The 26158-nt window shown below is 57.7% G+C and overlaps 2 protein-coding genes across 6 annotated transcripts; one reads left to right on the forward strand and one right to left on the reverse strand.

Annotated features, from left to right (window-relative positions):
- The first annotated feature begins 1623 nt into the window (after positions 1 to 1623).
- On the forward strand, positions 1624 to 9030 carry LOC148821559 (uncharacterized). 3 transcript variants are annotated; one of them, XM_088930909.1, is made up of 8 exons: positions 1624 to 1704; positions 2166 to 2348; positions 3896 to 4105; positions 4406 to 4588; positions 5055 to 5186; positions 5519 to 5623; positions 6422 to 6551; positions 7103 to 7345. In XM_088930909.1, exons 2-8 carry the CDS (start codon positions 2177 to 2179, stop codon positions 7158 to 7160), a joined length of 990 nt encoding a protein of 329 aa, XP_088787035.1. In that variant the 5' UTR covers positions 1624 to 1704; positions 2166 to 2176; the 3' UTR covers positions 7161 to 7345. The 3 variants fall into 3 exon arrangements, with proteins under 3 accessions (XP_088787035.1, XP_088787034.1, XP_088787036.1); XM_088930910.1 differs by lacking the exon at positions 7103 to 7345 and adding an exon at positions 8351 to 9030 and having other exon boundaries at positions 1643 to 1704; XM_088930908.1 differs by lacking the exons at positions 5055 to 5186; positions 7103 to 7345 and adding an exon at positions 8351 to 9028.
- LOC148821560 (caspase recruitment domain-containing protein 10) lies at positions 7844 to 24582 on the reverse strand. Of its 3 annotated transcripts, XR_016093917.1 has the most exons (24): positions 24166 to 24582; positions 20054 to 20335; positions 19548 to 19685; positions 17198 to 17523; positions 16476 to 16658; positions 16250 to 16369; positions 15796 to 15921; positions 14903 to 15064; positions 14701 to 14832; positions 14102 to 14135; positions 13789 to 13826; positions 13607 to 13695; positions 13135 to 13175; positions 12802 to 12925; positions 12166 to 12328; positions 11830 to 11953; positions 11467 to 11710; positions 11300 to 11366; positions 10928 to 11030; positions 10365 to 10523; positions 9942 to 10054; positions 9679 to 9794; positions 9012 to 9273; positions 8802 to 8872 (listed from the first exon to the last, which is right to left on the reverse strand). XR_016093917.1 is itself a non-coding variant. In XM_088930820.1 (23 exons), exons 1-23 carry the CDS (start codon positions 24170 to 24172, stop codon positions 9066 to 9068), a joined length of 3096 nt encoding a protein of 1031 aa, XP_088786946.1. In that variant the 5' UTR covers positions 24173 to 24582; the 3' UTR covers positions 7844 to 9065. The 3 variants fall into 3 exon arrangements, 2 of the variants coding, with proteins under 2 accessions (XP_088786946.1, XP_088786945.1); XM_088930820.1 differs by having other exon boundaries at positions 7844 to 9273; positions 12802 to 12922; XM_088930819.1 differs by having other exon boundaries at positions 7844 to 9273.
- Positions 24583 to 26158: the final 1576 nt, after the last annotated feature.

Genomic DNA, 26158 nt, shown 5'->3' on the forward strand with positions numbered 1-26158 from the left:
GGGGAATGGGCTTGGGAATTCTGGGCCAAAGGGGAGAGCACCCCCTACTGGTCCACCGACAAAGATTACACCCCAGGTGAGAAAGGTGACAGAGGTTCATGAGCGCTGGCTTGCGTGGAGAGGTGAGGGCAAGGGCAGGCGACACGCTCAGGTGAGTGTCGAACGGCGAGACGTTGCATTGCTGAGGGAGTCGGGAGAGAGACCGTCGTCACTCCAGTGCTCTCACTGGCAGTGCTGTGTGACACCGGGCGTGTGCTGGCTGGCCCAATCGGGTCGATAGATCTGCAAGCCGGCGTCTCTTCCCATCTGGGACAGGGGACATGAGCAGCATCGAGCTGACGAGGAAAGCAATGCTGGGAATCGCGCAGGAGCACTTCTCAACGGCGAGTTTTGGTAGCGGGTTGACTAACGGCACCCTCTGCCTCCGGCGGTTATTGACTAATTCGTTAAGAGCAATGAGTAGTGCTGGCTAATTAACCATCGTTAGCAGGCAATGATATCTCTGCTAACATGCTCCGTACACCTTTCCATCCAGACGGTCCCGAGAGCTCGGCCGACCTGGCGGCTTAGCGCGCTAACAGTACGTCAGGCCAGCGCAGGCGTTCCCAGACAGCAGGCTGTCCCGCGGTCATGGGTTCGAGTTCCTCTCGTGTGTTGTTGCTTGACGAAATGTACTTTCCCCATCTGCAAGCTCATCTTTCGCGTCTTTCAACTAGAAGCTTTTCCCAGTATTGTGATTAATATAATAATAATAATTGCTCACACTTCTATAGCGCTTTTCTGGACACTCCACTCAAAGCGCTTTACAGGTAATGGGGATCCCCTCCACCACCACCAGTGTGCAGCCCCACCTGGATGATGCGACGGCAGCCAGTGAATGATTAGTTTCTGATCATTCACTGCCTCATGTGGAAACAATGTAATAATATAATGACAGTGTTCCCACATGAGGCAGTGAATGATTGGAAACTGGAAAGCGGACTGGAAAGGCAGGTGTTACGCAGGCGGGCCACCTCAGGAATCGGACAGGAGGAGGACTCCGAGGCTGTGTGCATGATGGCTCGGGCACAGCGATTCTGTCGGGCTCCTCAGCGGAGGCCAGGTCTCGGATTCCTCCGACGGCCCCTCTCTTCCTGCAGGTGGCGCTGCTCCTAACAGGCTGAACCTGGTGTTGCGCAACGCGGCTCCTCTTGGCCACAGTCGTTGAGCGGGTGAGGAGCTTTTCAAAAACAAACAAGCATGGCCGCCGCCGCACCTTACACCTCGAAATCACGGCAGCCCAGCCTCACTCTCCCAGTTGCGAGTGCACTTAGATAAAATCAGATAATCGCCCGCTTTCCACTTCATTCATACTGAATTCATACTGAATATTGAATATTGAATTGAATATTCATTCAATATATGTAAAATCCCCCTAGTAGGGTTAGTAGCTTAATAAAAACTTGGGAAGATCTTCGGGTAGGCTGATAAAAGATGGGGCTTTGCCTGTAGCCTGCTAGCTCGGCATGCTTACAGTCTGCGAGAAAGCAATTCAAGAACTAGATGAATTTCAAGATGCTCCCCTCAGCCAATGAGGAGCGGGAGTCAAGGGGCTGGGCGGGGCCTCTGGAAACACGTGGCGCAGGGCTCTTCCTGCAGAAACACGGGGCTCAGCGCAGCGCAGCGCCTGGTGTGCGTTAGGCTGGGGCGACACAGCTTCCTGTTGTGAGTTTCATGTGTTGCTAAGCCGTTTAAGCCTTTAATGCCAAAGAAATGCGCAAGCAAAAGCGACATTCGCATTGCCCAAACCGCTGTCTGTCCCCATGGGAGCAAGCAGACGACAGGACGGGAGGGCTGTCTGCTGTCACTCTGAGCGGATTCCAAACCCGAGCTCTCCCAAGTTTGTGCAACGCCACGGGCCGCTTGCACACACCCGAGCAGCGCCGCGATAAATCGCAAAGCATGCCTGAAAGACATGCCGGTGCTGCGTCAGACAGCATGCGGGACTCCGCGGTGTGTTTTTCCGCTGGTTTAATGTCAGAGTGCCGTCAGAGCACGGGTCCGTCTCCTCTGCTGCGGCCGATGAGCACAAGCTGAGTTTTCAGAGGTGGTCCTGCGGGGGGGGCGGTGTCTGTCTGTCTGTCAGTCCGTGCAGGGGGTGAGCCGGCTGTCTCCTCGCCCCGCAGGGCTGGCGGCGATGGGGCCGAGGAAGCGGAGGACGGAGCCGGAGACGGCGGCGGTGGAGACGAGCGCGCAGGCCGGAGGGGAGGGCTCGCAGCCCCCGGGGCAGGAGGGGGCGAGGAAGAGGGTGGCGCGAGCGCAGGGAGGAAGAGAGAAGAAGTTTATCGGGGCGCACGTGTCCATAGCAGGTATCCCGGCACGCACCGTGGACAATACACCCACCTGTAACACGCAGGACGGAGCAGTTGATGACCTTGCTACCACAGCCACGCGTGTGAATTCACCCTGTGGGTCGTGTGCTTGTTTCGTAGGTGCGGGCATCTGTAACTGTGTCGCCCTGCGGCTAATGCGAAATCAACGTGTTTTTTCCACGTTCTATCGCGTGGACACTGTTCCCTGTCCCTGTATCTCCAGGAAAGCAGCAGCGATCTGCCTACAGCTGTTGCCTTGTCTGCACATCTGTCAGCACGTCCGCACGCCGTCTTTAAAACCGGCTTTTAGTTATTTTGAACTGTGTTTTGTTTATCGAAGAGCATAAGAAAGGCTTCAAACGAAAGGAGGGCAAGTGCTCTCTCGAGCTGTTCTGGGACGTGTGTGTACCCCTGTCTCGGGTGTCTTTGCTGTTGTCCTGCGCCGGTTTTGCAAAGCCCTCTGGGACATTGTCATGTAAGCTGCCCCAGCAGTTACAGATCATTACTAAAGCTCCCAAAATGAACACAGCTGCACAGCTGGGGCAAACTCCCTGCCGCCCCCACAGGCTCTGGCCTTATGGGCAGATCTGAGCAGAGGGTGGTCTCGGTCAACAGTGATGAGCTCACTAGCCAGTCTGCTGTCTGTCCGAGACTGAGGCCGTCCAGTGAGTCCAGCGGACTGGACCCCAGTTCTCTGTGTCCTGGTCCTGGAGGAACACTGCTGGTGCTCATTCCAGCACGAACTGGGGACTGAACTGATCTGCTGGCTTGTTAGGACTTGAATTCAACTTGTTTCTTTGGTCAGTCCTGAGTGCCCAAATGCCCACATTCAAGCTCACTGTTTGCAGCTGACTGTGCACAGAATGTCACTCAGTTGTTCCTGAATTTGCTGGCTCTTATTTCAGGTTAAAGAGCTCCTGATAGTTAATCAGATATGGCTGGGAATGAGACTATATTAGGACACAGTAGTTCAGGTGGGCAGCTGCGTCAGCATGCGTAGGCTGCAAAGGAACAAGTAATAGGTTTATTCCATGCTGAAAAAAAGAAGAAAGAGAACACAACGTTTCGGCCGTGGAGCCTTCTTCAGGTGTGAAGAAGGCTCCACGGCCGAAACGTTGTGTTCTCTTTCTTCTTTTTTTCAGCATGGAATAAACCTATTACTTGTTCCTATATTAGGACACACCCACAATGGGAGTGGTATTGCATTAGACACGCCCATAGTAGGAGTGGCACTGTCAGCCATGCCCACAGGTGTGGGGAGACTCGCATGTCCCTACATCCATAGCAACATTATATCAGACACGCCCACGGATGGGAGAGACGAGACACTTCTCAGACACGCCCACGGTGGGAGAGACAGGACACTTCTCAGACACGCCCACAGGTGGGAGAGACAAGACACTTCTCAGACGCGCCCGGGATATTTCCGGGATATTGGACGGATTCCTCAGGCCTCCGTGGACAGGGGTGACACCTGGCGGGCTCTTGGGGGTGAACGGGTCTCAGCCCGCGAGCGTTGCCTCTTGCCCTCTCGCCCTGTGCAGGGGGCATCTGGAAGGCGGTGGAGGAGTGCGTGTCCTTGGGGGGGCGCTCTTTCGCCATGTTCCTGGGCTCCCAGCGCTCGTGGCAGCGCCCCCCCCTGGACGAGAAGGCGGCGGCCAGGTTCCGGGAGGCCTGCAGCGAACACGGGGTCGAGCCCGCCTTCATTCTGCCTCACGGCTCCTACCTGATGAACTGTGGCTCGCCCAAGCAAGGTGCGTGGGGACACCCCCCTCCCACTCCTCCCGTGGAGCAGAGCCCCCATTCCAACTCTACTGGTGTCTCTCTCTCTGTCCAGATCTGTGACCTGTCTCTCTCTCTGTCCAGATGTGTGTGAGAAGATCTGTGACCTGTCTCTCTCTGTCCAGCTGTGTGTGAAGAGCTGTGACCTGTCTCTCTCTGTCCAGCTGTGTGTGAGATCTGTGACCTGTCTTTCTCTGTCCAGATCTGTGACCTGTCTCTCTCTTTCCAGATGTGTGATAAGAGCTGTGACCTGTCTCTCTCTCTGTGTCCAGATGTGTGTGATAAGAGCAGGCTCCTGCTGGTGGACGAGCTGTCGCGCTGTGCTCAGCTGGGCCTCTCCATGTTTAACCTGCACCCCGGGGCGTCCCTGGGTGACATCACCACTGACCAGTGCATCCAGCGCATCGCCGAGGCGATAGACCACGCCCACCGCCAGGTGCCTGCCGTCATGACGGGTGAGCTGCACAGACACACCCTCACAAACACACTGACTGGTGCACAGACACACCCTCACACACACACTGACTGGTGCACACACACACTCTGACCGGTGCACACAGACGCACCCTCACACACACACTGACCAGTGCACACAGACACACCCTCACACACACACTGACCGGTGCACACAGACGCACCCTCACACACACACTGACCGGTGCACACAGACGCACCCTCACACACACACTGACCGGTGCACAGACACACCCTCACACACACACTGACCAGTGCACACAGACACACCCTCACACACACACTGACCGGTGCACACAGACACACCCTCACACACACACTGACCGGTGCACACAGACGCACCCTCACACACACACTGACCGGTGCACACAGAGACAGCCGCACCTGGACAGTGGACACAGCCAGGGCCAGCGAGGCCTGATCTCTCCCGGCTCTGTGCCTCCGCAGTGCTGGAGAACATGAGTGGGCAGGGCAGCACGGTGGGCGGCCAGTTCTCCGAGCTGCGCGGGATCATCGAGCAGGTTCGGGACAAGAGCAGAGTGGGGGTGTGTCTGGACACCTGCCACGCCTTCGCCGCGGGTGAGGGGGCTGACGGAGCCGATCCCTTCCCTCGCTCTGTGCCTCACCACCCTCTCCCTCCCCTTCATTTCCCACAATTCCTCTAGCCGGGACCCACGCTCTCTGCACCTCCTCTCTCTGTCCCTTTGGCTCCCAGAGCGTCTGAACTCCTGTCTTCTCTCCCTCCCTCACTCTCCACCCCTCTCTCTCTTCTTCTGCCCCCCCCCCCTCTCTCTCTCTCCACCCCTCTCTCTCTTTTTCTGCCCCCCCCTCTCTACCTCCCTCTCTCTCTCCTCTCCTCCCCTCCCTCTCTCTCTCTCTCCTCCCCTCCCTCTCTCTCTCTCTGTCTCCAGGCTATGACATTTCTGCGGCTGGAGGGATAAAGAAGGTTCTGGATGAGTTTGACTCTGTGGTGGGGCTGTCGTATCTCAGAGCTCTTCACCTCAATGACTCCAAAGGTGAGACTCGTGTCCCCGTCTTTCCCTGCCTGTCCCTGTCTCTGCGTGCGCACGGCTCTCTCGTCCCCGAGACCGGCTCTGGCCCTCCAGGGCCACAGCCCAGTGGGACCCCGGGGGCTCCAGACTATCCCAGCCTGTTCTGGGGTGTGACTGTGGAAAGAGTTCATGTTAACGCCAGACCTGAATTGAGCCCTTCTCTGCACCTTAAACCAAGGGCCCAGAAATCTGCTTGTCCGTGGCCCTCAGGGTCCCGAACTGGGGTGATCTCATGCTCCACCCCCCCTCCCCCTTGACCTCCGAGGTGAGCGTGAGGTTTGACTGGGGAGCTGGGAGGTCACGCCTTCGGCTCCCTGCATCTCCACCGCTTGCCACTAGGGGGCACTGAAGCTCTAGCCTGCAAATGTTCACTGTAGTTATTGGAGGTCAGCAAGGTAATGCAATGGTTAGCGTTGCTTCCTCACAGTGCTGGGGCCCTGGGTTCAATTCCTGGGGTGCTGTCTGTGTGGAGTTTGTATGTTCTCTTTGTGTTTGCTCCTCTTTCTTCCCACAGTCCAAAAAAGCCAGGCTGGTAGGTTAACTGGCCCTGGTCTGTGTCTGTGTGTGCCCTGATGGACTGGCGTCCTGTCTGGGATGTACCCTGTTCTGCGCCTGGTGCTTGCTGGGATAGGCTCCAGCTCCTCTGTGAAAGTGGCCTCTAGTGGTAGGGAGTGGAAATGCAGGGCAACTGGAGCTCAAACAAGTCACTGCATCGCGCCCCAAATCTGTCCCTCCCCCCCCCCCCCTCTGCTGGCGTTCCAGGAAAGCTGGGGTGTCATCTGGACCGCCACGAGGATATCGGGCGCGGCCAGATCGGCCTCGCAGCATTCCGAGAGCTGGTCAACGAGCCGCGCCTGGACGGCATCCCCATGATCCTCGAGACGCCGGGCCGGTGAGTGTGGCGTGGGCGGCAGGGAGACGTTTTTCCCGACATTCCCAGTTTGGTCCTGGTGACCCCCACTGCTGCTGGATCCCACACCCTCCCGCCTTCCTGGGGCGACTGACGCCTTGACTGATCTAACAAGTTCCTTGCCATTCATACCTCTAACTCTGTCTCCCATCTGATCAGTTTCCTGGTGCTTATGGACAGCCCCCAGTTTCCTGGGACAAGAGCTGTTCTGTGTGTTAATCACCGTCCTATTCTGTTACCACCGGTAACGCAGAGTTCAGTTCTAAACGTGTACCTGTGAGATGGAGACGCCACAGTCAGGGGTGACCAGCAAGCCACTGGGACCCGCAGTCCAGCAGGTTTTACGATGCCTGTTCTGATCAATTTAGCAATGTTTTTTTATTTGACGAAGTCAGGAAGGGTCAGGTGTGATTCATGAGGGCTGCAGGGGACTGTGACATGATCTCTAAACTGGACCCTACTCTGGAAGGTTGTGGGTTCGAATCCCAGGTGAGATACTGCTCCAGTAAGTTTCTCTTTGCTGCCCTCCACAGCCCAGGGTTCGAGTACGCTGAGCAGATTGAGCTGCTGTACTCCCTCTGCGAGGACTAGGGGTCAGAGGTCAGAGGTCACACCGCGATGATCTCAGCGTCCCTTCCCCCCAGACTGGGCAAGGTCACTGCCTGTCCTGGGTTTTGTATTTTTCTACGTTTTTGTTTTTGACGGTATGTCTTTTTTTCCCCGGAAATGTTGTAAAATTAAAAATATTACCAATAAAGTTCCAGATGAACGTGAAAGCTCTCGCTTCTCGTCTTGGGCACGTGTGCAGGTGTGTGGGGAAGGGGGGAGTCTTTCGGGAGAGAGACCCCTGCGAGGAAGGTGGAGAACGTCCCCGTCTCTCTCCAGAATAACCAGGCGCCCGCGTGTGTGGGCCTGGCAGGGCCCTGGGTGCCGAGCGCGCTCCTCAGTGGCCCCGCCCCTGGCTGTGCCTCTGGCCCCCAGACCGAGAGAATGGGGAAGTCCTGCAGCCACAGGCGGCTGGAACCCACGCTCCGGTATCGCATCGCGGCTGCTTGCAATTCCTAGGGCAGGCCGCTGAAGTTTCTTAAGGACATTTTGTGGAATTGTAGATCGCCTGCACTGATCCTCACCTTTACCAGCCCTGCGCTGATCCCAAGTGTCAGTTTTTAAATGAATTTCGCAGCACGCTTCTCTCATCCACACTCCTGCAATTGTTTCCCTGGGAAATGGTTTTTTCTCTCTCCCTTCAATGGAAAGCGCTTTGAGATGCAAGCTTTTAAGGGGGCCGTGTCAAATATTTGTTTATTGGCATTTAAAAATAAATCATTTTTGCATTTTAAAACAATCGGTGTGTCTAACCCTAACCACGGACACTGTTCTGCACTATTGAACGTGGCCTCACATTGCTGAGACACTCGGTCGATAGCCAATCACCTGTCTTCAGGCAGGTTTGAGTCTTTACCAGTATGGTTGGTCTGTGTGGATCACCTCCAGAAAAACAGCAGTGCAGTCCAGTTAGTCTTACAGGTCACCCTGAATCGGGGGTCCCCAGCCCTGGTCCTGGAGAACCCCGTCTAGTCTTGTCTCTCGCCCTGAATCGGGGGTCCTGCCCTGGCCCCAGGGCTCACCTGTCCAGCTAGTCCTGTTGATGCGGCCGGCCACTGCTCTGGGCTCGGTGGGTCCAGGAAAGCTCCCAGGGGGTCTGCCTGGCGCTCAAGCTTCCGAAGCCCTCGAGAGTGGGAAGAGCCCTGACCCGTTTCCCTCTCTCCTCTCCGCTTCAGAGACACCCGGGGCTCGCTCCAGCCGGTCTCCGCCTCGCGCCCCCGCAGATGCAGAGACCGAGGCCCCGGAAGCTGGCAGCGAGGCCAAGCTGCCCAAGAAACCGAGTCCCTTCAGCCCCGGGGGCTCGGAATAGAGTTCTGGGAAGGGGGTGGGATTGGCGAGACCAGGCTGAGCCCTGTTGCTTGCGATTAAAACGATTTTTCTGCTCTTCTCTCGGCCGCTCCTGTGGTTTATGATGACAGTTCCCCGACTCGGGGGAGATAAAGACAGGGGGCGCTGTTGGTAAGGGAGGGGTCCAAGGGCAGCAGTTCTGTGCTACTCCACCAGGGGTGAAGTGAGTCCAGACCGGTCTGTGTGAAACAGTCCCTCTGACCCGGTCCGGACCGGCACTGCTGCCCAGTACCGAAGCGCCGCCTGGTAGGATTCTCCTGCTGGTTTCCAGTTGTCTGTTCCTTGGGAATGGCGAGCTCCAGCGGTCCCTGTGCCCAGTAAGGTGGGAGCCTGAGGGACAGAGGGAGGGCCTGCGCCATGGGAATTGGACAGACGGGCGGAGAGGCGGGGAGAAAGAGAGAGAGACAGAGGGCATCAGACTGCAGGTCCTCCCCCCTCCCACCTGTCGGCTATTTAAACACTTAACAGCACGAAGAGCCCGAGACGGACCTGGTGTCGTTCAGCTAGGTGAGGGCGATCAGCCGAGCGAGGGGTCTGGGGGGGCTACTGCAGCTTGTCTGGCTCCACCCACACCATCGCCCTCTGCTGGCCGCCGATGGCTCTGCGCACAGCGGCTAGCAGCTCCTCGGTGCTGCGCCAGGTGCCGGGTTCGAGCGTGTGGTAGAGCAAGGGCAGAGTCTCCAGCTGCAGCTCCTCCGCCTGGCACACGGCCTCCAGCAGCCCCTCATCGCCGCGCTCCGAGACCAGCTTCCTGTGAGGAGGGAGGCAGTGTGAGAGTGAGGCAGTGTGAGTGTGAGAGCTGGAGAGTGAGGCAGTGTGAGAGCTGGGGAGGGAGGCAGTGTGAGAGTGAGAGCTGGGGAGTGAGGCAGTGTGAGTGTCAGTGTGAGAGCTGGAGAGTGAGGCAGTGTGAGAGCCGGGGAGTGAGGCAGTGTGAGTGTCAGTGTGAGAGCTGGAGAGTGAGGCAGTGTGAGAGCCGGGGAGTGAGGCAGTGTGAGAGTGAGAGCCGGGGAGTGAGGCAGTGTGAGAGTGGGGAGTGAGGCAGTGTGAGAGTGAGAGCCGGGGAGTGAGGCAGTGTGAGAGTGGGGAGTGAGGCAGTCACACTGGGTGCGAGTGTAGCTGCAGCGGGCGGCCCGGTGGCCTCAGCAGTGTCGCTCACCTGAACTTCCTGCCCTTCTTGTCCTTGGGCTTGACGTGGATGACGATGGGGTAGACGCCCTGCCTCAGCAGTTGCTCCACGCTGCCCAGGCCCAGCTCCAGCAGGCAGTGCTTGTCCTGCACACAGGGCAAGAGGGGAGTGGCTTCACAGTCCACACACACGAGGCTCAGAGCTCCGCGCCCAGGTGTGTGTGTGACCTCAGCCTCTGAAACGCCACAACACACAGACTGGCTGTACCCGTCATCACAGGGCCGGCTCTGTACCTGGCTGATGACCTCCTGGATGGACTGCAGTCTAATCCCCAGACTCTGCTCGGGCCCAGGAGACTCCAGCAGGAACACCTTCTGATCCTGCCTGTCGGCGGCGCTGATGGGCTCTGAGAACAGACACACGGGGACTTGAAGAGAACAGACTCCTGGGGACTGAATATCCCCGTCCCTACAGTACTACATCCACACCTGCGACAGGTGTGCGTGACAGTACCTGGGGGACAGGTGTGTATGACAGTGTCTGTACCTGAGGACAGGTGTGCGTGGCCATGTCAGTGTCCGTACCTGGGGGACAGGTGTGTGTGTCCGTGTCTGTACCTGGGGGACAGGTGTGCGTGACCGTGGCTGTACCTGGGGGACAGGTGTGCGTGACCGTGGCTGTACCCGGGGGACAGGTGAGCATGACCGTGGCCGTACCTGGGGGACAGGTGTTGAACTCCAGCCCAGACGATGCAGGCTGCAGGAGGCGCACTATCAGCCCATGGGACAGCAGTGAGGGGGAGAAGACAACAGGCCGTTTGGACTGGACCAGGACGGGCTGGACCAGACTGTATGGGATCAGGTTTTCCTCGTGACCTGAAACACAGTTACAGAGAACAGTCTTTCTGGAAAATCCACCATTCTGTGAAGCAGGAAAGAAATATAAAATTGTGTTTAATTTGATCTTGTTAATTTGCTTAATGAGGATGACTGTCTTTGGTCCTGGATAGTGGCAGGTGTGGTGGTCTTGTTTCCAGCCCAGATGACCTGTAAATTGCTTAATTGTTTGATTATCTCTGAAATAATCTTAGTGGGATTGTGCCCATTCCTTCAAAACTGCTCATTAAGGGGTGACCTGTGGCCCCTGCTGCTCGTGAACCCCTCTGTTGGTGAGATGGTTGTCATAATTGACAACAGTAGATATACGGAGTCAGAGGGGCAGGTGGTAATTGGTTAATGAGCTTGCTGGGTTAATTGGTTAATTGGCAGGCGGCACTCACGCTGGCTGAGGGTGTAGTGAACCTTGGGGGCGGAGCCCATGCCGCGGCAGTGAGGGGACACTGCCTTCACCAGCCGGACGCGCTCCCTGGCCTTCCTGGAGAACTGCAGGACACAGAGAGACCCGGTCTCAGCACACAGCTGTCCAGTCCAGACACTCGCCAAACCACACACTGGACTAGGACCCTGACTGTGATCTCCGGGCTGTAGGGGCTCATCCTGGACTGGGACCTTGGCTGTGATCTCCAGGCTGTAGGGGCTCATCCTGGACTGGGACCCTGGCTGTGATCTCCGGGCTGTAGGGGCTCATCCTGGACTGGGACCCTGGGGATCATCCCCAGCCTGTAGGGGTCACTGCTGGGTCAGTCTCTCACCTTTTTCTTACAGTCCTCCTGGTCCCGGGCCAGGGTGCGCAGTCTGACCAGCAGCAGCTGCTGAGCTCTGTGGAGAAAGAGGGACACTGACCGAACGTGCCCACAGAGAGGAGCCAGGCTCCAGTGCACACGCACAGCCGCACAACCACGCACACGCCTCCTTGTACCTGTTGTAGCTGGGCATGATGCCAGCCTCCAGGTCCTTTCCGGTCTGGAGCTCGACTCGGGCGCAGTGCCACTGGTATTTCCCTCGATGCAGCGTGTCGGTGACGTGCAGGATGTCGTCGGCGTGGGCGCCCAGGCAGGGGGGCGGGCCCTGGGGGTTGAGGTCCAGGTTGACCCGGATGTAAAAGGAATCGAAGCCGGCGGAGGGGCCGGGCTTGTCCGCCTGGGCGCGCAGGCTGGTGTAGGCTGAGGGTGAGGAAGAGGAAGGGACAGGGCGCGTTACACGGCTGCACGGCGGCTGTGGGCATGGACATGGCAGTGGGTATGGGTGTGGGCGTGGGCAGTGGGCACGGCGAGGCACTCACCCTCGGGGCTGGGCTGGTGCCGCAGGGCCGCGGGCTCGGTCCACCACTGCAGGCTGAAGTGCGCCACCTCCAGGGTGCAGTGGCGCAGCTGCAGGCTGGCTCCTCCCAGCAGCACCCGCTGCAGCTGGGGCACAGGGAGAGAGGGAGCGGGTCAGGGCAACGGCACACGCAGACAGAGCCCCACTTCCTGCATGACACCCCGCCCTTCGTCTCGCCCTTCCTCCTCCTCTCCCCACTTCCCTCCCTCATCTGGCCACCACTCTCCTCTCTGTCCTTCATCTCTCCTTTCCTCCTCCTCTCCTCTGTCCCTGCTCTCGCCCTCCCTCTCCGGCTCACCTCCATCAGCTCGGACCCCTCTCTCAGGCCGCACTGCTCCGCCCGAGACCCCGCCTTCACGCTCTGCACAAATATCCCTGTGCAGTTGCCCCCAACGATGGTGATGTCATCGGCCAGGCTTCTTTGGCTGGAGGAGGTGGGGCTGGGCAGGAGGGGCTCCGGTCTGAGAGAGAGCGAGAGAGTGAGTGTGTATCTGAGTGAGTGTGAAAGAGTGCGAGAGAGTATGCGAGTGTGAGAGAGTACTGAGTGTGAGAGAGTGCAAGAGATTGTGAGTATGTGAGTGAGTGTGTAAGTGTGTGTGTGAGAGAGTGTGTGAGTGTGTAAGTGTGTGTTTGAGAGAGTGTAAGAGATTGTGAGTATGTGAGTGAGTGTGATAGAGTATGAGTGTGTAAGTGTGTAAGTGTGAGAGAGTGTAAGAGATTGTGAGTATGTGAGTGAGTGTGAAAGAGTGTGAGTGTGTAAGTGTGTGTGAGAGAGTGTGTGAGTGTGAGAGAGTGTAAGAGATTGTGGGTAGGTGAGTGAGTGTTATAGAGTATGAGTGTATAAGTGTGTGTGTGTGAGAGAGTGTGTGAGTGTGAGAGAGTAGAGGGTGTGAGTGTGAGTCAGCAGAGGTCAGTGCCAGGCGTGGGCTGGTACCTGCGGTCTGGCAGGGGGGGTCTGGGGGCTGCGGTCTTCGGCAGGGTCACGAGGTCGGGAGGGAAAGTGTAGGAGGCCAGCGAGCTGCAGGAGGCAGAGAGCGATGGCTCGCTGTGGTCCTCTGCTGGACAACGAGTGGAACAACAAGAGGAGGACACTCAGTGGAACAGTACACACACACGCACAGACACACACAGCCCTTCAGAGCAACAGCTCCGGCCCGTGGAGACACAGAGACGCGTCCACCAGTGAGGACCTCAGGAAGAAGGGCAGGAGGCTGGAAGCGAGGGGTGAACAGGGGCCGCTGGAGGACGGGCGAGGACTCTGCCGTACCTGCGGCGCACTCGTCACTGCCCCAGGAGTCCAGGTCAAAGCTGAAACACACGAGGACACACACTGAGCAGCCCGTCACACAGCTTGCACACCGACCGGGCTGGGCTCTGTAAGGTGTGGCGGTATGAGGGGGTCTGTGAGTGGGTGTGGGGTTCGGTGACTGTGTGGCAGTGTGAGTGGGTGTGGGGTTCTGTGATTGTTTGAGTGGGTGTGGGGTTCGGTGTCTGTGTGGCAGTGTGAGTGGGTGTGGGGTTCGGTGACTGTGTGAGTGGGTGTGAGGTTTGGTGACTGTGTGGCAGTGTGAGTGGGTGTGGGGTTCAGTGACTGTGTGGCAGTGTGAGTGGGTGTGGGGTTCGGTGACTGTGAGTGGGTGTGGGGTTCGGTGTCTGTGTGGCAGTGTGAGTGGGTGTGGGGTTCGGTGACTGTGAGTGGGTGTGGGGTTCGGTGACCGTGTCCACAAGGTTCTACGCACTCCGTGGTGGCTCTCCGGTGCATGGAGCCCAGACAGGGAGGGAAGGGAAAGATAGACAGTCTGTTGATGTCCTTCTCACTGCCCATCTCCTGAAACCCGGACGGACACAGGGGTTAGACTGTAGGGGTCAGCAGCGAAGGACCGGGACAGAGCGGAGCAATGTTCTGAAAAGCTGCTCTCACCTGCAGGTAGATGAACTCCTCAGAGTTGGAACAGGATCCTGCAGAGCAGAGGGGTACAGTCAGCCGACACCCACAATCTTTACACAGACAGATCACCTGCTCCGGGGCTGGACACTGGCCGTGTCCACCTGTACACTACGCTGTGCACATACAGACCTCGACATTGTCTAGACAGTGTGCACTGTCCACACCAGTACAGACCCCACACACTGCACACAGGGCGTTCCTGTACTGTGCACAGAAAACACACATGTGCCACAGCAAAGACGAGCACTCTCTCCTCCCCGTCTCTGTGCTTCTGCTCTGCACTCACCATCTGAGGACTCTCTGTTCCGCCTCGGCACAGCCTGTGAGAGAAGAGAGCAGTGTGAGCAGTCATGGAGTTCCGTTGGACAGACCAGCCTACTATATACAGTGTGCCCTTTCCTGTCTGTCCAGGTGCAGGCAGTGCACAGTGCAGGGTGTTGCAGGGTACAGAATTCAGGGTGCAGTGTACTCTGTGCAGTGTGAGCAGTGTAGTGTGTAAGGTGCAGTGTAGTGTGAACACTGTAGTGTGTAAGGTTCAGTGTGAGCAGTGCAGTGTGTAAGGTGCAGTTTGAATAGTGCAGTGTGAACACTGTAGTGTGTAAGAAGCAGTGTGAACACTAGTGTGTAAGATTCAGTGTACTCTGTGCAGTGTGAACACTAGTGTGTAAGAAGCAGTGTACTGTGTGCAGTGTGAGCAGTGTAGTGTGAACACTGTAGTGTGTAAGGTTCAGTGTGAACAGTGCAGTGTGAACACTGTAGTGTGTAAGATGCAGTGTGAACACTAGTGTGTAAGATTCAGTGTACTCTGTGCAGTGTGAACACTGTAGTGTGCTCTGTGCAGTGTGTAAGGTGCAGTGTGCTGGGTGTCAGGTCCAGCGTGTCCACCTTGCGCAGTGGTGGGTGTGCACTGTCAGGATGAGAGCTCCCCCAGCTGGTGTCCTCGGGTAATGACATCCTGTCGTTGAAGGAGCAGCACAGGTCACTGCAGGGCTCCTCGCTGAAGAGGGACAGCTGGCTCTGCGAGAGAGGAGAGGGGTCAGGCCCGGCGCGGGGCAGGGCTGCCTGCGCAGGCGGGTGCAGCACTCACGCAGTGCAGGCAGGGCTCCTCGCTGCTCTTGCTCGGCTGCTCCCTCCCGCGCTGCAGCTGCTCCTGACTGGCCAGCAGCTCCGCAACCTGCTTCCGCAGCCGGTTCTTGTCCAGCAGGCACTCGGTGTGCTCCAGCTGCAGCGCGTCCCTGGAGCGCAGGGCCTGCCAGAGAGAGGGAGAGGAGACACAGGGAACAGGGCAGGGCCGGGAGAGACAAGAGAGAGAGGGAGAGGAGACATGGGGAGGGAGAGGAGACACAGGGAACAGAGCGGGAGAGAGAAGAGAGGAGAAAGAGGGGAAGATCCAGACAAAGCGAAAGAGAGAGAAAGTATCAGGATGAGGGGTTGGAAAGGGAGGGCGAGAGAGAGACTGTCTTTAAAAAGTGAGCACAACACAACAGTGCACTCAGACAGCAGGCCTACACAACACTGCTGCAGCACACAACAGTGCACTCAGACACACAGCAGCCCTACACAACACTGCTGCAGCACACAACAGTGCACTCAGACACACAGCAGCCCTACACAACACTGCTGCAGCACACAACAGTGCACTCAGACACACAGCAGCCCTACACAACACTGCTGCAGCACACAACAGTGCATTCAGACACAAAGCAGCCCTACACAACACTGCTGCAGCACACAACAGTGCACTCAGACACACAGCAGCCCTACACAACACTGCTGCAGCACACAACAGTGCACTCAGACACACAGCAGCCCTACACAACACTGCTGCAGCACACAACAGTGCACTCAGACACACAGCAGCCCTACACAACACTGCTGCAGCACACAACAGTGCACTCAGACACACAGCAGCCCTACACAACACTGCTGCAGCACACAACAGTGCACTCGGACAGCAGCCGTGCGGCGGCGCACACTGACCTGGTCCCTCTCTCTCTCCAGCTCGATGATCTGGTTCAGGTAGGAGATGCTTCTCTTCTGCTCCGTCTCCCAGTCCAGCTGGAGGGTGTGCACCTTAAGCTGGAGGTGCTCGCACTGGGAAACCAGCTACACAACGTCACAACACACCAACAGAACGCTCAACAATGGCAACGCAACAGGGGGCACACTGAAACCACCCAGTGTGCCACCCAACAACAGAGAGCACAATGTAGTATGCAATCACACAAGACAAGATGCATCACAACTCAGACAGCATTACACAACAGCACCACACACCTCTATTGTCCACGTTCCAGCTGCTGACAGTGAGAAACTAGCTCAGATGTGCGAGACAAGCATGGGATTAAACACTGTGCACAGCACACACGGTCTCCACACACACACACACACACACACACACACAGGACCAAATTGCACACTCTCTCTCCCAGACCTTGTCCTTCTGCTTCTCACTGGCCTCCAGCTCCCCCTGCAGTCTAGCAATGGTACTGCACAGCTCCAGCCTCTGCTGCTGGGCCTCCTCTCGGTCCTGTCTCAGGATATCCAGCAGGGCCTGGGGGAGGAGCAGAGACAGAGGGGACACAGGAGTCAACAGAGCCTGGCTGATCCCCCCAGGAACGACTATCAGTGCACCAAGCCCGCAGGGTATAGCCTGTCACCTGGGTCTTTCCTGATCCCTCTCTCGGCCTGTCTCTGTCCGTGAGGTGCAGTGAGTCCTCCTGGCCTGCGGGGGCGCCCTCGCTGCAGGCCAGCCGGCTGCTGTCCCCCCGGAGGGACAGCTTGGCCGGGGGGGCGCTCTCCCCCTGCTCCAGGGCCATCAGCCTCTTCTTCAGCTGCTCCACCTGCAGGGGGGGGAGAGACGACAACCACGCCTTTCATCTGGCCGTCTCTGGGGGTGCCCCCCTCCCCCCGTCGGTCCGTCTGGCGCCTCCCTCTCTCCCCCCTCCTGCTGCACGAGTCCAGATCAGAGACGATCTGACAGAAATGACCGCAAGACCAGCTCTGACGGTCACAGGCGCCTCGGAGAGCCATCTGTAGCGGAGCAGGGTACCAGGGACCCCCCGGGGATGTGAACCCGGGACCCTGCTGCCCTGCGTCCCGTGTCCACTCCCGCCCTGCTGCTGCCCTGCTTCTACGTCGGCGGTTCTGGTCCAAACCCGACAGGGCAGGGACGAGCCCCTCTCTCAGCTGGCCTGGGGCTCAGAGAAGTCACTGACCCATCTCACAGAGGGGATCCCCTCACCCCTGCCCCCCACTCCCCCAGATTTAGTGATGGGAGCCTGGGTCGCTCCTGACTGAGCCGGAGCCACTCGTTTCGGGTCCCCCCGGTCTCGTCCCGCCATATCCTGCCCCCCGGCCCCCCGGCCCCCCGGGCGGGCACCTGCGCCAGCAGCTCCCTCTCGCGGGCGGAGGCCAGGCCCCGCTCCTCCAGGGCGCGGGAGTACTTGAGCACCTGCTCCAGGTGCCGGTCCTTCAGCAGGCCCAGCTCGCGGCTGCCGGCCTCCCAGTCGAGCCGCTGGCGCTCCAGCCGCTGGCGCTCCTGGGCCAGCTCCTGCGCGCGGCGCTCGGCCCGCGCCCGCTCCTCCTCGGCGGCCCGGCAGCGCAGGGACAGGCGCCTCTCACACAGCCGGCTGCCCCTCAGCTGCTCCCTCAGCTTCCGCAGCTCCAGCAGCAGGAACTGGGTCAGCCCCTCCGGGCCCTCCTCATCTGGGACAGGACACGACTCCCAGGGGTCACTGCAGGGCTCACCGCAGACACGCTGACCGCTGAGCGTCCGGACACAGCGGTCACTACAGACACACTGACCGCTGAGCGCCCGGACACAGCGGCCACTACAGACACACTGACCGCTGAGCGTCCGGACACAGCGGTCACTACAGACAGACTGACCGCCTGGACACAGGGCTCACTGCAGACACGCTGACCGCCTGGACACAGGGGTCACTGCAGACACGCTGACCGCTGAGCGTCCGGACACAGCGGTCACTACAGACACACTGACCGCCTGGACACAGGGGTCACTGCAGACACGCTGACCGCTGAGCGTCCAGACACAGCGGTCACTACAGACAGACTGACCGCCTGGACACAGGGGTCACTACAGAAACACTGACCGCCTGGACACAGGGGTCACTGCAGACACGCTGACCGCTGAGCGTCCGGACACAGCGGTCACTACAGACAGACTGACCGCCTGGACACAGGGGTCACTGCAGACACGCTGACCGCTGAGCGTCCGGACACAGCGGTCACTACAGACACACTGACCGCCTGGACACAGGGGTCACTGCAGACACGCTGACCGCTGAGCGTCCGGACACAGCGGTCACTACAGACACACTGACCGCCTGGACACAGGGGTCACTGCAGGCACGCTGACCGCTGAGCGTCCGGACACAGCGGTCACTACAGACACACTGACCACCTGGACACAGGGGTCACTGCAGACACGCTGACCGCTGAGCGTCCGGACACAGCGGTCACTACAGACAGACTGACTGCCTGGACACAGGGGTCACTACAGACACACTGACTGCCTGACCACCCGGACACAGGGGTCACTACAGACATGCTGACCGCCTGGACACAGGGGTCACTGCAGACACGCTGACCGCTGAGCGTCCGGACACAGCGGTCACTACAGACACACTGACCGCCTGGACACAGGGGTCACTGCAGACACGCTGACCGCTGAGCGTCCGGACACAGCGGTCACTACAGACACACTGACCGCCTGGACACAGGGGTCACTGCAGGCACGCTGACCGCTGAGCGTCCAGACACAGCGGTCACTACAGACACACTGACCGCCTGGACACAGGGGTCACTGCAGACACGCTGACCGCTGAGCGTCCGGACACAGCGGTCACTACAGACAGACTGACTGCCTGGACACAGGGGTCACTACAGACACACGGACTGCCTGACCACCCGGACACAGGGGTCACTACAGACATGCTGACCGCTGAGCGTCCGGACACAGCGGTCACTACAGACAGACTGCCTGACCGCCTGGACACAGGGGTCACTACAGACACGCTGACCGCTGAGCGTCCGGACACAGCGGTCACTACAGACAGACTGACCGCCTGGACACAGGGGTCACTACAGAAACACTGACCACCTGGACACAGCGGTCACTACAGACACACTGACCGCTGAGCGCCTGGACACAGCGGCCACTACAGACACACTGACCGCCTGGACACAGGGGTCACTACAGAAACACTGACCGCCTGGACACAGCGGTCACTACAGACACGCTGACCACCTGGACACAGCAGTCACTACAGACACGCTGACCGCCTGGACACAGGGGTCACTACAGACACGCTGACTGGACACTCCAGTACATTAACACTGCACTGACAGACAGAGGGGTTAATACAGACACACTGACTGGACACTCCAGTATATTAACACTGCACTGAGAGAGAGAGGGGTTCATACAGACACACTGACTGGACACTCCAGTACATTAACACTGCACTGAGAGAGAGAGGGGTTCATACAGACACACTGACTGGACACTCCAGTACATTAACACTGCACTGAGAGAGAGAGGGGTTAATACAGACACACTGACTGGACACTCCAGTACATTAACACTGCACTGAGAGAGAGAGGGGTTCATACAGACACACTGACTGGACACTCCAGTACACTGAGAGAGAGGGGTTAGATAGACACATGAAGGACAGACAGGAATGAAAGCGATCAGACAGACTCACCCAGTATGATGGAGCAGCGCTGGGTGGGCTCTTGCCCTGTCAGCTGGGTGTACTGGTCTGGATGGTAGAACTCCAGAGACTCCATGAAGGCCTGCAGACCCCTCTGCCCCCTCTGTCTCAGGATGTCAATCAGGCGTCCTGATGGACAGGCACACAGATGGGCACATGGGCAGGGACAGTCAAAACCCAGAGTCAGGTGGTCTCACAACCACAGGTGCCCCTCCTCCGACCCTCGGCCTCCTTCACACTAGCCGACACCCACTCCCCACAGACCCTCCCCCTATCCCCCTGGCCCCTCCCACCATCCCTGTCCAACTCATCAGTCTACATCCTTGGCTCCTCCCACAACCCACCCGCAAAACCTCCCTCTGTCACCCTGGCCCCCTCCCCCAACCCTGACTAGCCCCTCCCCCTATATCACTGGCCCCTCCCTCCATCCACCCACAAACCCCTCCCTCTTTCTCTCAGACCCCTCCCTCTACCTCCCCGACCCCTCCCTCCCTCACCGGCCTTGTTGATGCGCAGGGGGTACAGTGGCGAGTTCAGGATCTCGTCCTCGTCCTGCTCGTCGATCACCTTGCACTGTCTGAGGTAGGGTGTGAGCTTGGCGGGGTGCAGGAGGCGGGTCAGTCTGTGGCGCACCCCCTCCACCCTGTCCCACAGCTCCTCGTCTTGGCCTGGGCCCCAGGGTGGGGCCGCTGCCCCTGCTGCCCCTGCTGCCCCTGCCTCCATGCTGCTGCCCTGCTGCCCCGGATTCCCTGTCCCCTCCACAGACATGGACACCCAGTCTGCAGAGAGAGGGGGACCGCAGAGAGATCAGAGAGAGAGGAGTGGCCAGGAGGAGAGATGGAGAGGAAGAGATGGGGTAGAAAGGGAGAATGAGAGGGAGGAGAGTGGAGAAAGAGGGGGGAGAGAGGCGAGAGGAGAGGGAGGAGAAGAAAGAGGGGGAGACAGGAGAGAAAGAATGAGTGGAGGGGGTGGCAGGAGGAGAGATTGAGGGGGGTGAGACTGCTCTCCAACGCCGTGTGAGTTTCTCAGCGCAGATAAGAGGCAAGTCGGAGCAGAGCCGAGAGGAACAGCGGCAGACCGGCCTGGGGGCGATGACACACAGCACACACAGAGACCGCGGTCCCGGGGCAGGCCGAGACAGATCGCAGGCCCAGAGGAATCTCTCTGCCAGATCAGGAGAGGGGTGGGAGTAGAACTGGAGGCTCATTACAGACGCCGCCACCCCCCGCGCTCTCGGCCCGTCTCCCTCTCCCAGGAGCCCTGCGAGACTCTCTTTCTCTGCGCACGCCTCCCACTCCCACTCCTGCTCCTCCCTCAGTCCCTTCGTCCTGCTTTCTCCTCTCTCCCTCTTCTGGAGGAATGTACCCTGTCCCTTCGATTTTCCGTCTCATCAGAGAATCGGTCGTTCGTGCAGGGGAAGGTGTGAGTCACGGTTATCAAATACAAAAGCACGCTGCTCTCTGAGGGCCCAGGACTGTCTTGACAAAACCCAACTCCAACCCACGCTGGTCTGCTGAATTACACTGCAGTCACACTGTACCACTGGAGTCCAGTCCAGTGATCTCTCACTGCAGTCACACTGTACCACTGGAGTCCAGTCCGGTGATCTCTCACTGCAGTCACACTGTACCACTGGAGTCCAGTCCGGTGATCTCTCACTGCAGTCACACTGTACCACTGGAGTCCAGTCCGGTGATCTCACACTGCAGTCACACTGTACCACTGGAGTCCAGTCCGGTGATCTCTCACTGCAGTCACACTGTACCACTGGAGTCCAGTCCGGTGATCTCTCACTGCAGTCACACTGTACCACTGGAGTCCAGTCCGGTGATCTCTCACTGCAATCACACTGTACCACTGGAGTCCAGTCCGGTGATCTCACACTGCAGTCACACAGTACCACTGGAGTCCAGTCCGGTGATCTCACACTGCAGTCACACTGTACCACTGGAGTCCAGTGCGGTGATCTCTCACTGCAGTCACACTGTACCACTGGAGTCCAGTCCGGTGATCTCTCACTGCAGTCACACTGTACCACTGGAGTCCAGTCCGGTGATCTCTCACTGCAGTCACACTGTACCACTGGAGTCCAGTCCGGTGATCTCACACTGCAGTCACACTGTACAGTCACTGGAGTCCAGTCCGGTGATCTCTCACTGAAATCACACTGTACAGTCACTTGAGTCCAGTCCAGTGATCTCACACTGCAGTCACACTGTACAGTCACTGGAGTCCAGTCCGGTGATCTCACACTGCAGTCACACTGTACCACTGGAGTCCAGTCCGGTGATCTCTCACTGCAGTCACACTGTACCACTGGAGTCCAGTCCGGTGATCTCTCACTGCAGTCACACAGTACCACTGGAGTCCAGTCCGGTGATCTCACACTGCAGTCACACTGTACCACTGGAGTCCAGTCCGGTGATCTCTCACTGCAGTCACACTGTACCACTGGAGTCCAGTCCGGTGATCTCACACTGCAGTCACACTGTACCACTGGAGTCCAGTCCGGTGATCTCACACTGCAGTCACACTGTACCACTGGAGTCCAGTCTGGTGATCTCACACTGCAGTCACATTGTACCACTGGAGTCCAGTCCAGTGAGCTCACACTGCAGTCACACTGTACAGTCACTGGAGTCCAGTCCAGTGATCTCTCACTGCAGTCACACTGTACCACTGGAGTCCAGTCCAGTGATCTCACACTGCAGTCACACTGTACAGTCACTGGAGTCCAGTCCAGTGATCTCTCACTGAAGTCACACTGTACAGTCACTTGAGTCCAGTCCAGTGATCTCACACTGCAGTCACACTGTACAGTCACTGGAGTCCAGTCCAGTGATCTCACACTGCAGTCACACTGTACCACTGGAGTCCAGTCCGGTGATCTCACACTGCAGTCACACTGTACCACTGGAGTCCAGTCCGGTGATCTCTCACTGCAGACACACTGTACCACTGGAGTCCAGTCCAGTGATCTCACACTGCAGACACACTGTACAGTCACTGGAGTCCAGTCCAGTGATCTCACACTGCAGACACACTGTACAGTCACTGGAGTCCAGTCCAGTGATCTCACACTGCAGACACACTGTACCACTGGAGTCCAGTCCGGTGATCTCACACTGCAGTCACACTGTACCACTGGAGTCCAGTCCGGTGATCTCTCACTGCAGACACACTGTACCACTGGAGTCCAGTCCAGTGATCTCACACTGCAGACACACTGTACAGTCACTGGAGTCCAGTCCAGTGATCTCACACTGCAGACACACTGTACAGTCACTGGAGTCCAGTTACACTTCGGAGAACTTAAGTCAGAGCTGTTAAACAACTATAGCTTAATTCTCATTCATATGCATGAAAAATCAATTACCATATAAAATGAGAAAATCATGCGCATACATTTTCAAAAGCAGTAATAGCATTATAACCTGGAATTTATATTGTATATAAAGGTGTTCAGTTCAGTACCAGTCCCTCCCTGGCTGGGTGAGTCAGGTGTCTGTCGGTTTGCCCTGGTTCAGCCACTGAGTAACACAGCAGCTCTCACAAGGCTACGCTGGGGCACATAGCACAGCAGGAGTAAGACAAACACTGTGTCATCAGACACCCCCACACACAGGTGACTGGTCCTGACGTACTGACACACACACACAGGGACCTGGTCCTGACGTACTGACACACACACAGGGACCTGGTCCTGACGTACTGACACACACACACAAGGACCTGGTCCTGACGTACTGACACACACACACAAGGACCTGGTCCTGACGTACTGACACACACACACAGGGACCTGGTCCTGACGTACTGACACACACAGGGACCTGGTCCTGACGTACTGACACACACACAGGTGACTGGTCCTGACGTACTGACACACACACAGGGACCTGGTCCTGACGTACTGACACACACACACAGGGACCTGGTCCTGACGTACTGACACACACACACAGGGACCTGGTCCTGACGTACTGACACACACACACAGGGACCTGGTCCTGACGTACTGACACACACACACAGGGACCTGGTCCTGACGTACTGACACACACACAGGGACCTGGTCCTGACGTACTGACACACACACACAGGGACCTGGTCCTGACGTACTGACACACACACAGGGACCTGGTCCTGACGTACTGACACACACAGGGACCTGGTCCTGACGTACTGACACACACACAGGGACCTGGTCCTGACGTACTGACACACACACACAGGGACCTGGTCCTGACGTACTGACACACACACAGGTGACTGGTCCTGACGTACTGACTAACACACACAGGTACTTGCTCCTGACGTACTGACACACACACACAGGTACTTGCTCCTGACGTACTGACACACACACAGGGACCTGGTCCTGACGTACTGACTAACACACACAGGCACTTGCTCCTGACACACAGACAGACACACACAGAGCAGCAGACAAACACAGCAGCAGACAGACAGACAGACAGACAGACTCCAGACAGCTAGACAGACACTTGGACGGACAGACACCTGGACAGATAGCCAGACCCCGGTCAGACAGCTTCAGAAACACGAACACACACACCCGGGAACAGGACGCGCCGGCCTCTCTTACCACACATTGCTTGGAATGTCGCGCTTGGGAGTTATTCCCTGGAATTCTTTCCTTCTTACCGCAGCGAGAGGAGCTCAGGTGAGCAGCAGGTAAGGGCTGCAAGTGCTGGAGTGGCGCCGGTCGCAGCGCTCCAGACTCTCGTACCCGCCCTCTCCACCCCACCCCGCTCCTCCTCACCGCTGTTCCTGCCCCTCTCCCGTGTTTGGGTCACCCGCATTCCCCCGTCCCCGGATTTTCCCCAAACAGGGAGCCGGCGGGAAGTTCCTTTATAAGCCCCCGAGCAGAAGAAGACCAGGCAAAAAACACAACACCGACAACACAATTTTAACTGCTCAGCGAAGCCAGTTCTAAACGTCACGCAGGTATATTTAGCCCGTGAAATTCATTAGAAGTCGTATCGACCTAGACTGATGGAGTGTCCCCCCACCCCTTCCCGGGCGCACCCATGACGGAGATAAACTTCCGGTTGTGTGTATTTTTCATAAGAATAGGCGCATTCCTGAAATTCTATCCTCGATTTGAGAAAACACGCTGTAATCACGCCCTCGTCTCAGGAGAACTTTATCGGAGCCTCTCGCTCTTTTCTGAAGCAGGAGGCAGTTCTCTGCGAGTTTTATTCACCGGTAGTTTACAGGTGTCGCCCCTCTTTAAAAACAACGTGTAACCTGTCAGCCCGGATTTATGGGTTATAAACTGGGGTCCCGTTCAACCGCTCGCTCTCGCCCTCGTCGCTAAGAGTCCCGTGAACAAGTCTCAGGAGCTGTGTGTCTGGAGGCGCTGGGAGTTCCGAAGGCGTGTTCCCACATGCGTTTCAGGCAGAACAGTCTATTTTTTTAAATACGAGTAATAATAATAATAATAATAATAACAAACTGGTCAAAGGCTCAACACGATGGAAAAATGAAAGTTGCCCTTAAACGTCTGACTCCCCCACGCGGCACAAAAACGCAAATCGAACCGAACTCCCGGGACCTTTTCAGGACCCGTCGCAGGGACCCGGTCCGGACCGCTTCGGCTGCGGTCGCCCCCGGTGCTGCAGTTTCACAAGGCGACCGCTGGAGGGGGGTCATCACCCGGCGGATGACGCCGCTGCACCGCAGTACAGCAAATGCGTCACAAACTATCCCAAACTGGGATTATTACATTAATCAGACACGAATATGACTATTACCGACATCAATATTACTGCAGCTAGTGCTACTGCTACTAATAATATCACTAACAATCATGCAGCTTCTCCCTATATTGCTAGTACTAGTAATGAAGACAGTACTACTAATTGAAAAATGTTAGTCCTGATGTAACGCGGCCGTTGTTAGTAGTGGTGGTATTAATACTGCTGCTGTTGCTGATTGGATCTTCAATCCGCCAGTGGGACAGGCGAGAGGGAGTTTCGCTTCTCTGGGGTACTGTTGGTCCTCCTCAGTCCCAGAAACCCGCCAGCACACGGGCGTGGCCTCAGCGTCTCCATGACTCACCGGCCCGAAACCTGAGTCACCAGACTGAGGTCTGATACCCCCCAGGGGCAAGAGCTGTCCTGTCTGAGGTCTGATACCCCCCAGTGGCAAGAACCTTCCGGACTGAGGTCTGCTACCTCTCACACTCTCTCTTACACACTTACACCCTCACACTCTCTCACATATCCACAACCTCACACACACTCTCTCTCCGTCTTTCCTCTCTCTGTGTCTCTCTCCGTGTCTCTCCTCTCCCTGTGTCTCTCCTCTCTCCCTGTGTCTCCTCTCTCTCTCCTCTCTGTAGTGTCCAGTCTGTCTCAGGACAGGGGGTTATTCTGGGCAAACACAGAGCCCATTGACGGAGCCGGCCCACAGCCTGCGTCAGGGGGTCAGGAATGCCCACCCCCGTCCTGCTCAACAAGTCCTGCTTTCAGCCTTCCGAGACGCCCCCTCGCCATGCCCCCCGCGGGCAGCCTGGCACAGGGCCCCGAGCTGCACCACAGTGCTCCCCAGCCTTTCCATCCGCGGGTCTCATA

This window comes from Atractosteus spatula, chromosome 13 (genome assembly GCF_055471065.1).
Source record: "Atractosteus spatula isolate fAtrSpa1 chromosome 13, fAtrSpa1.hap1, whole genome shotgun sequence".
Classification (NCBI taxonomy): Eukaryota; Metazoa; Chordata; class Actinopteri; order Semionotiformes; family Lepisosteidae; genus Atractosteus; species Atractosteus spatula.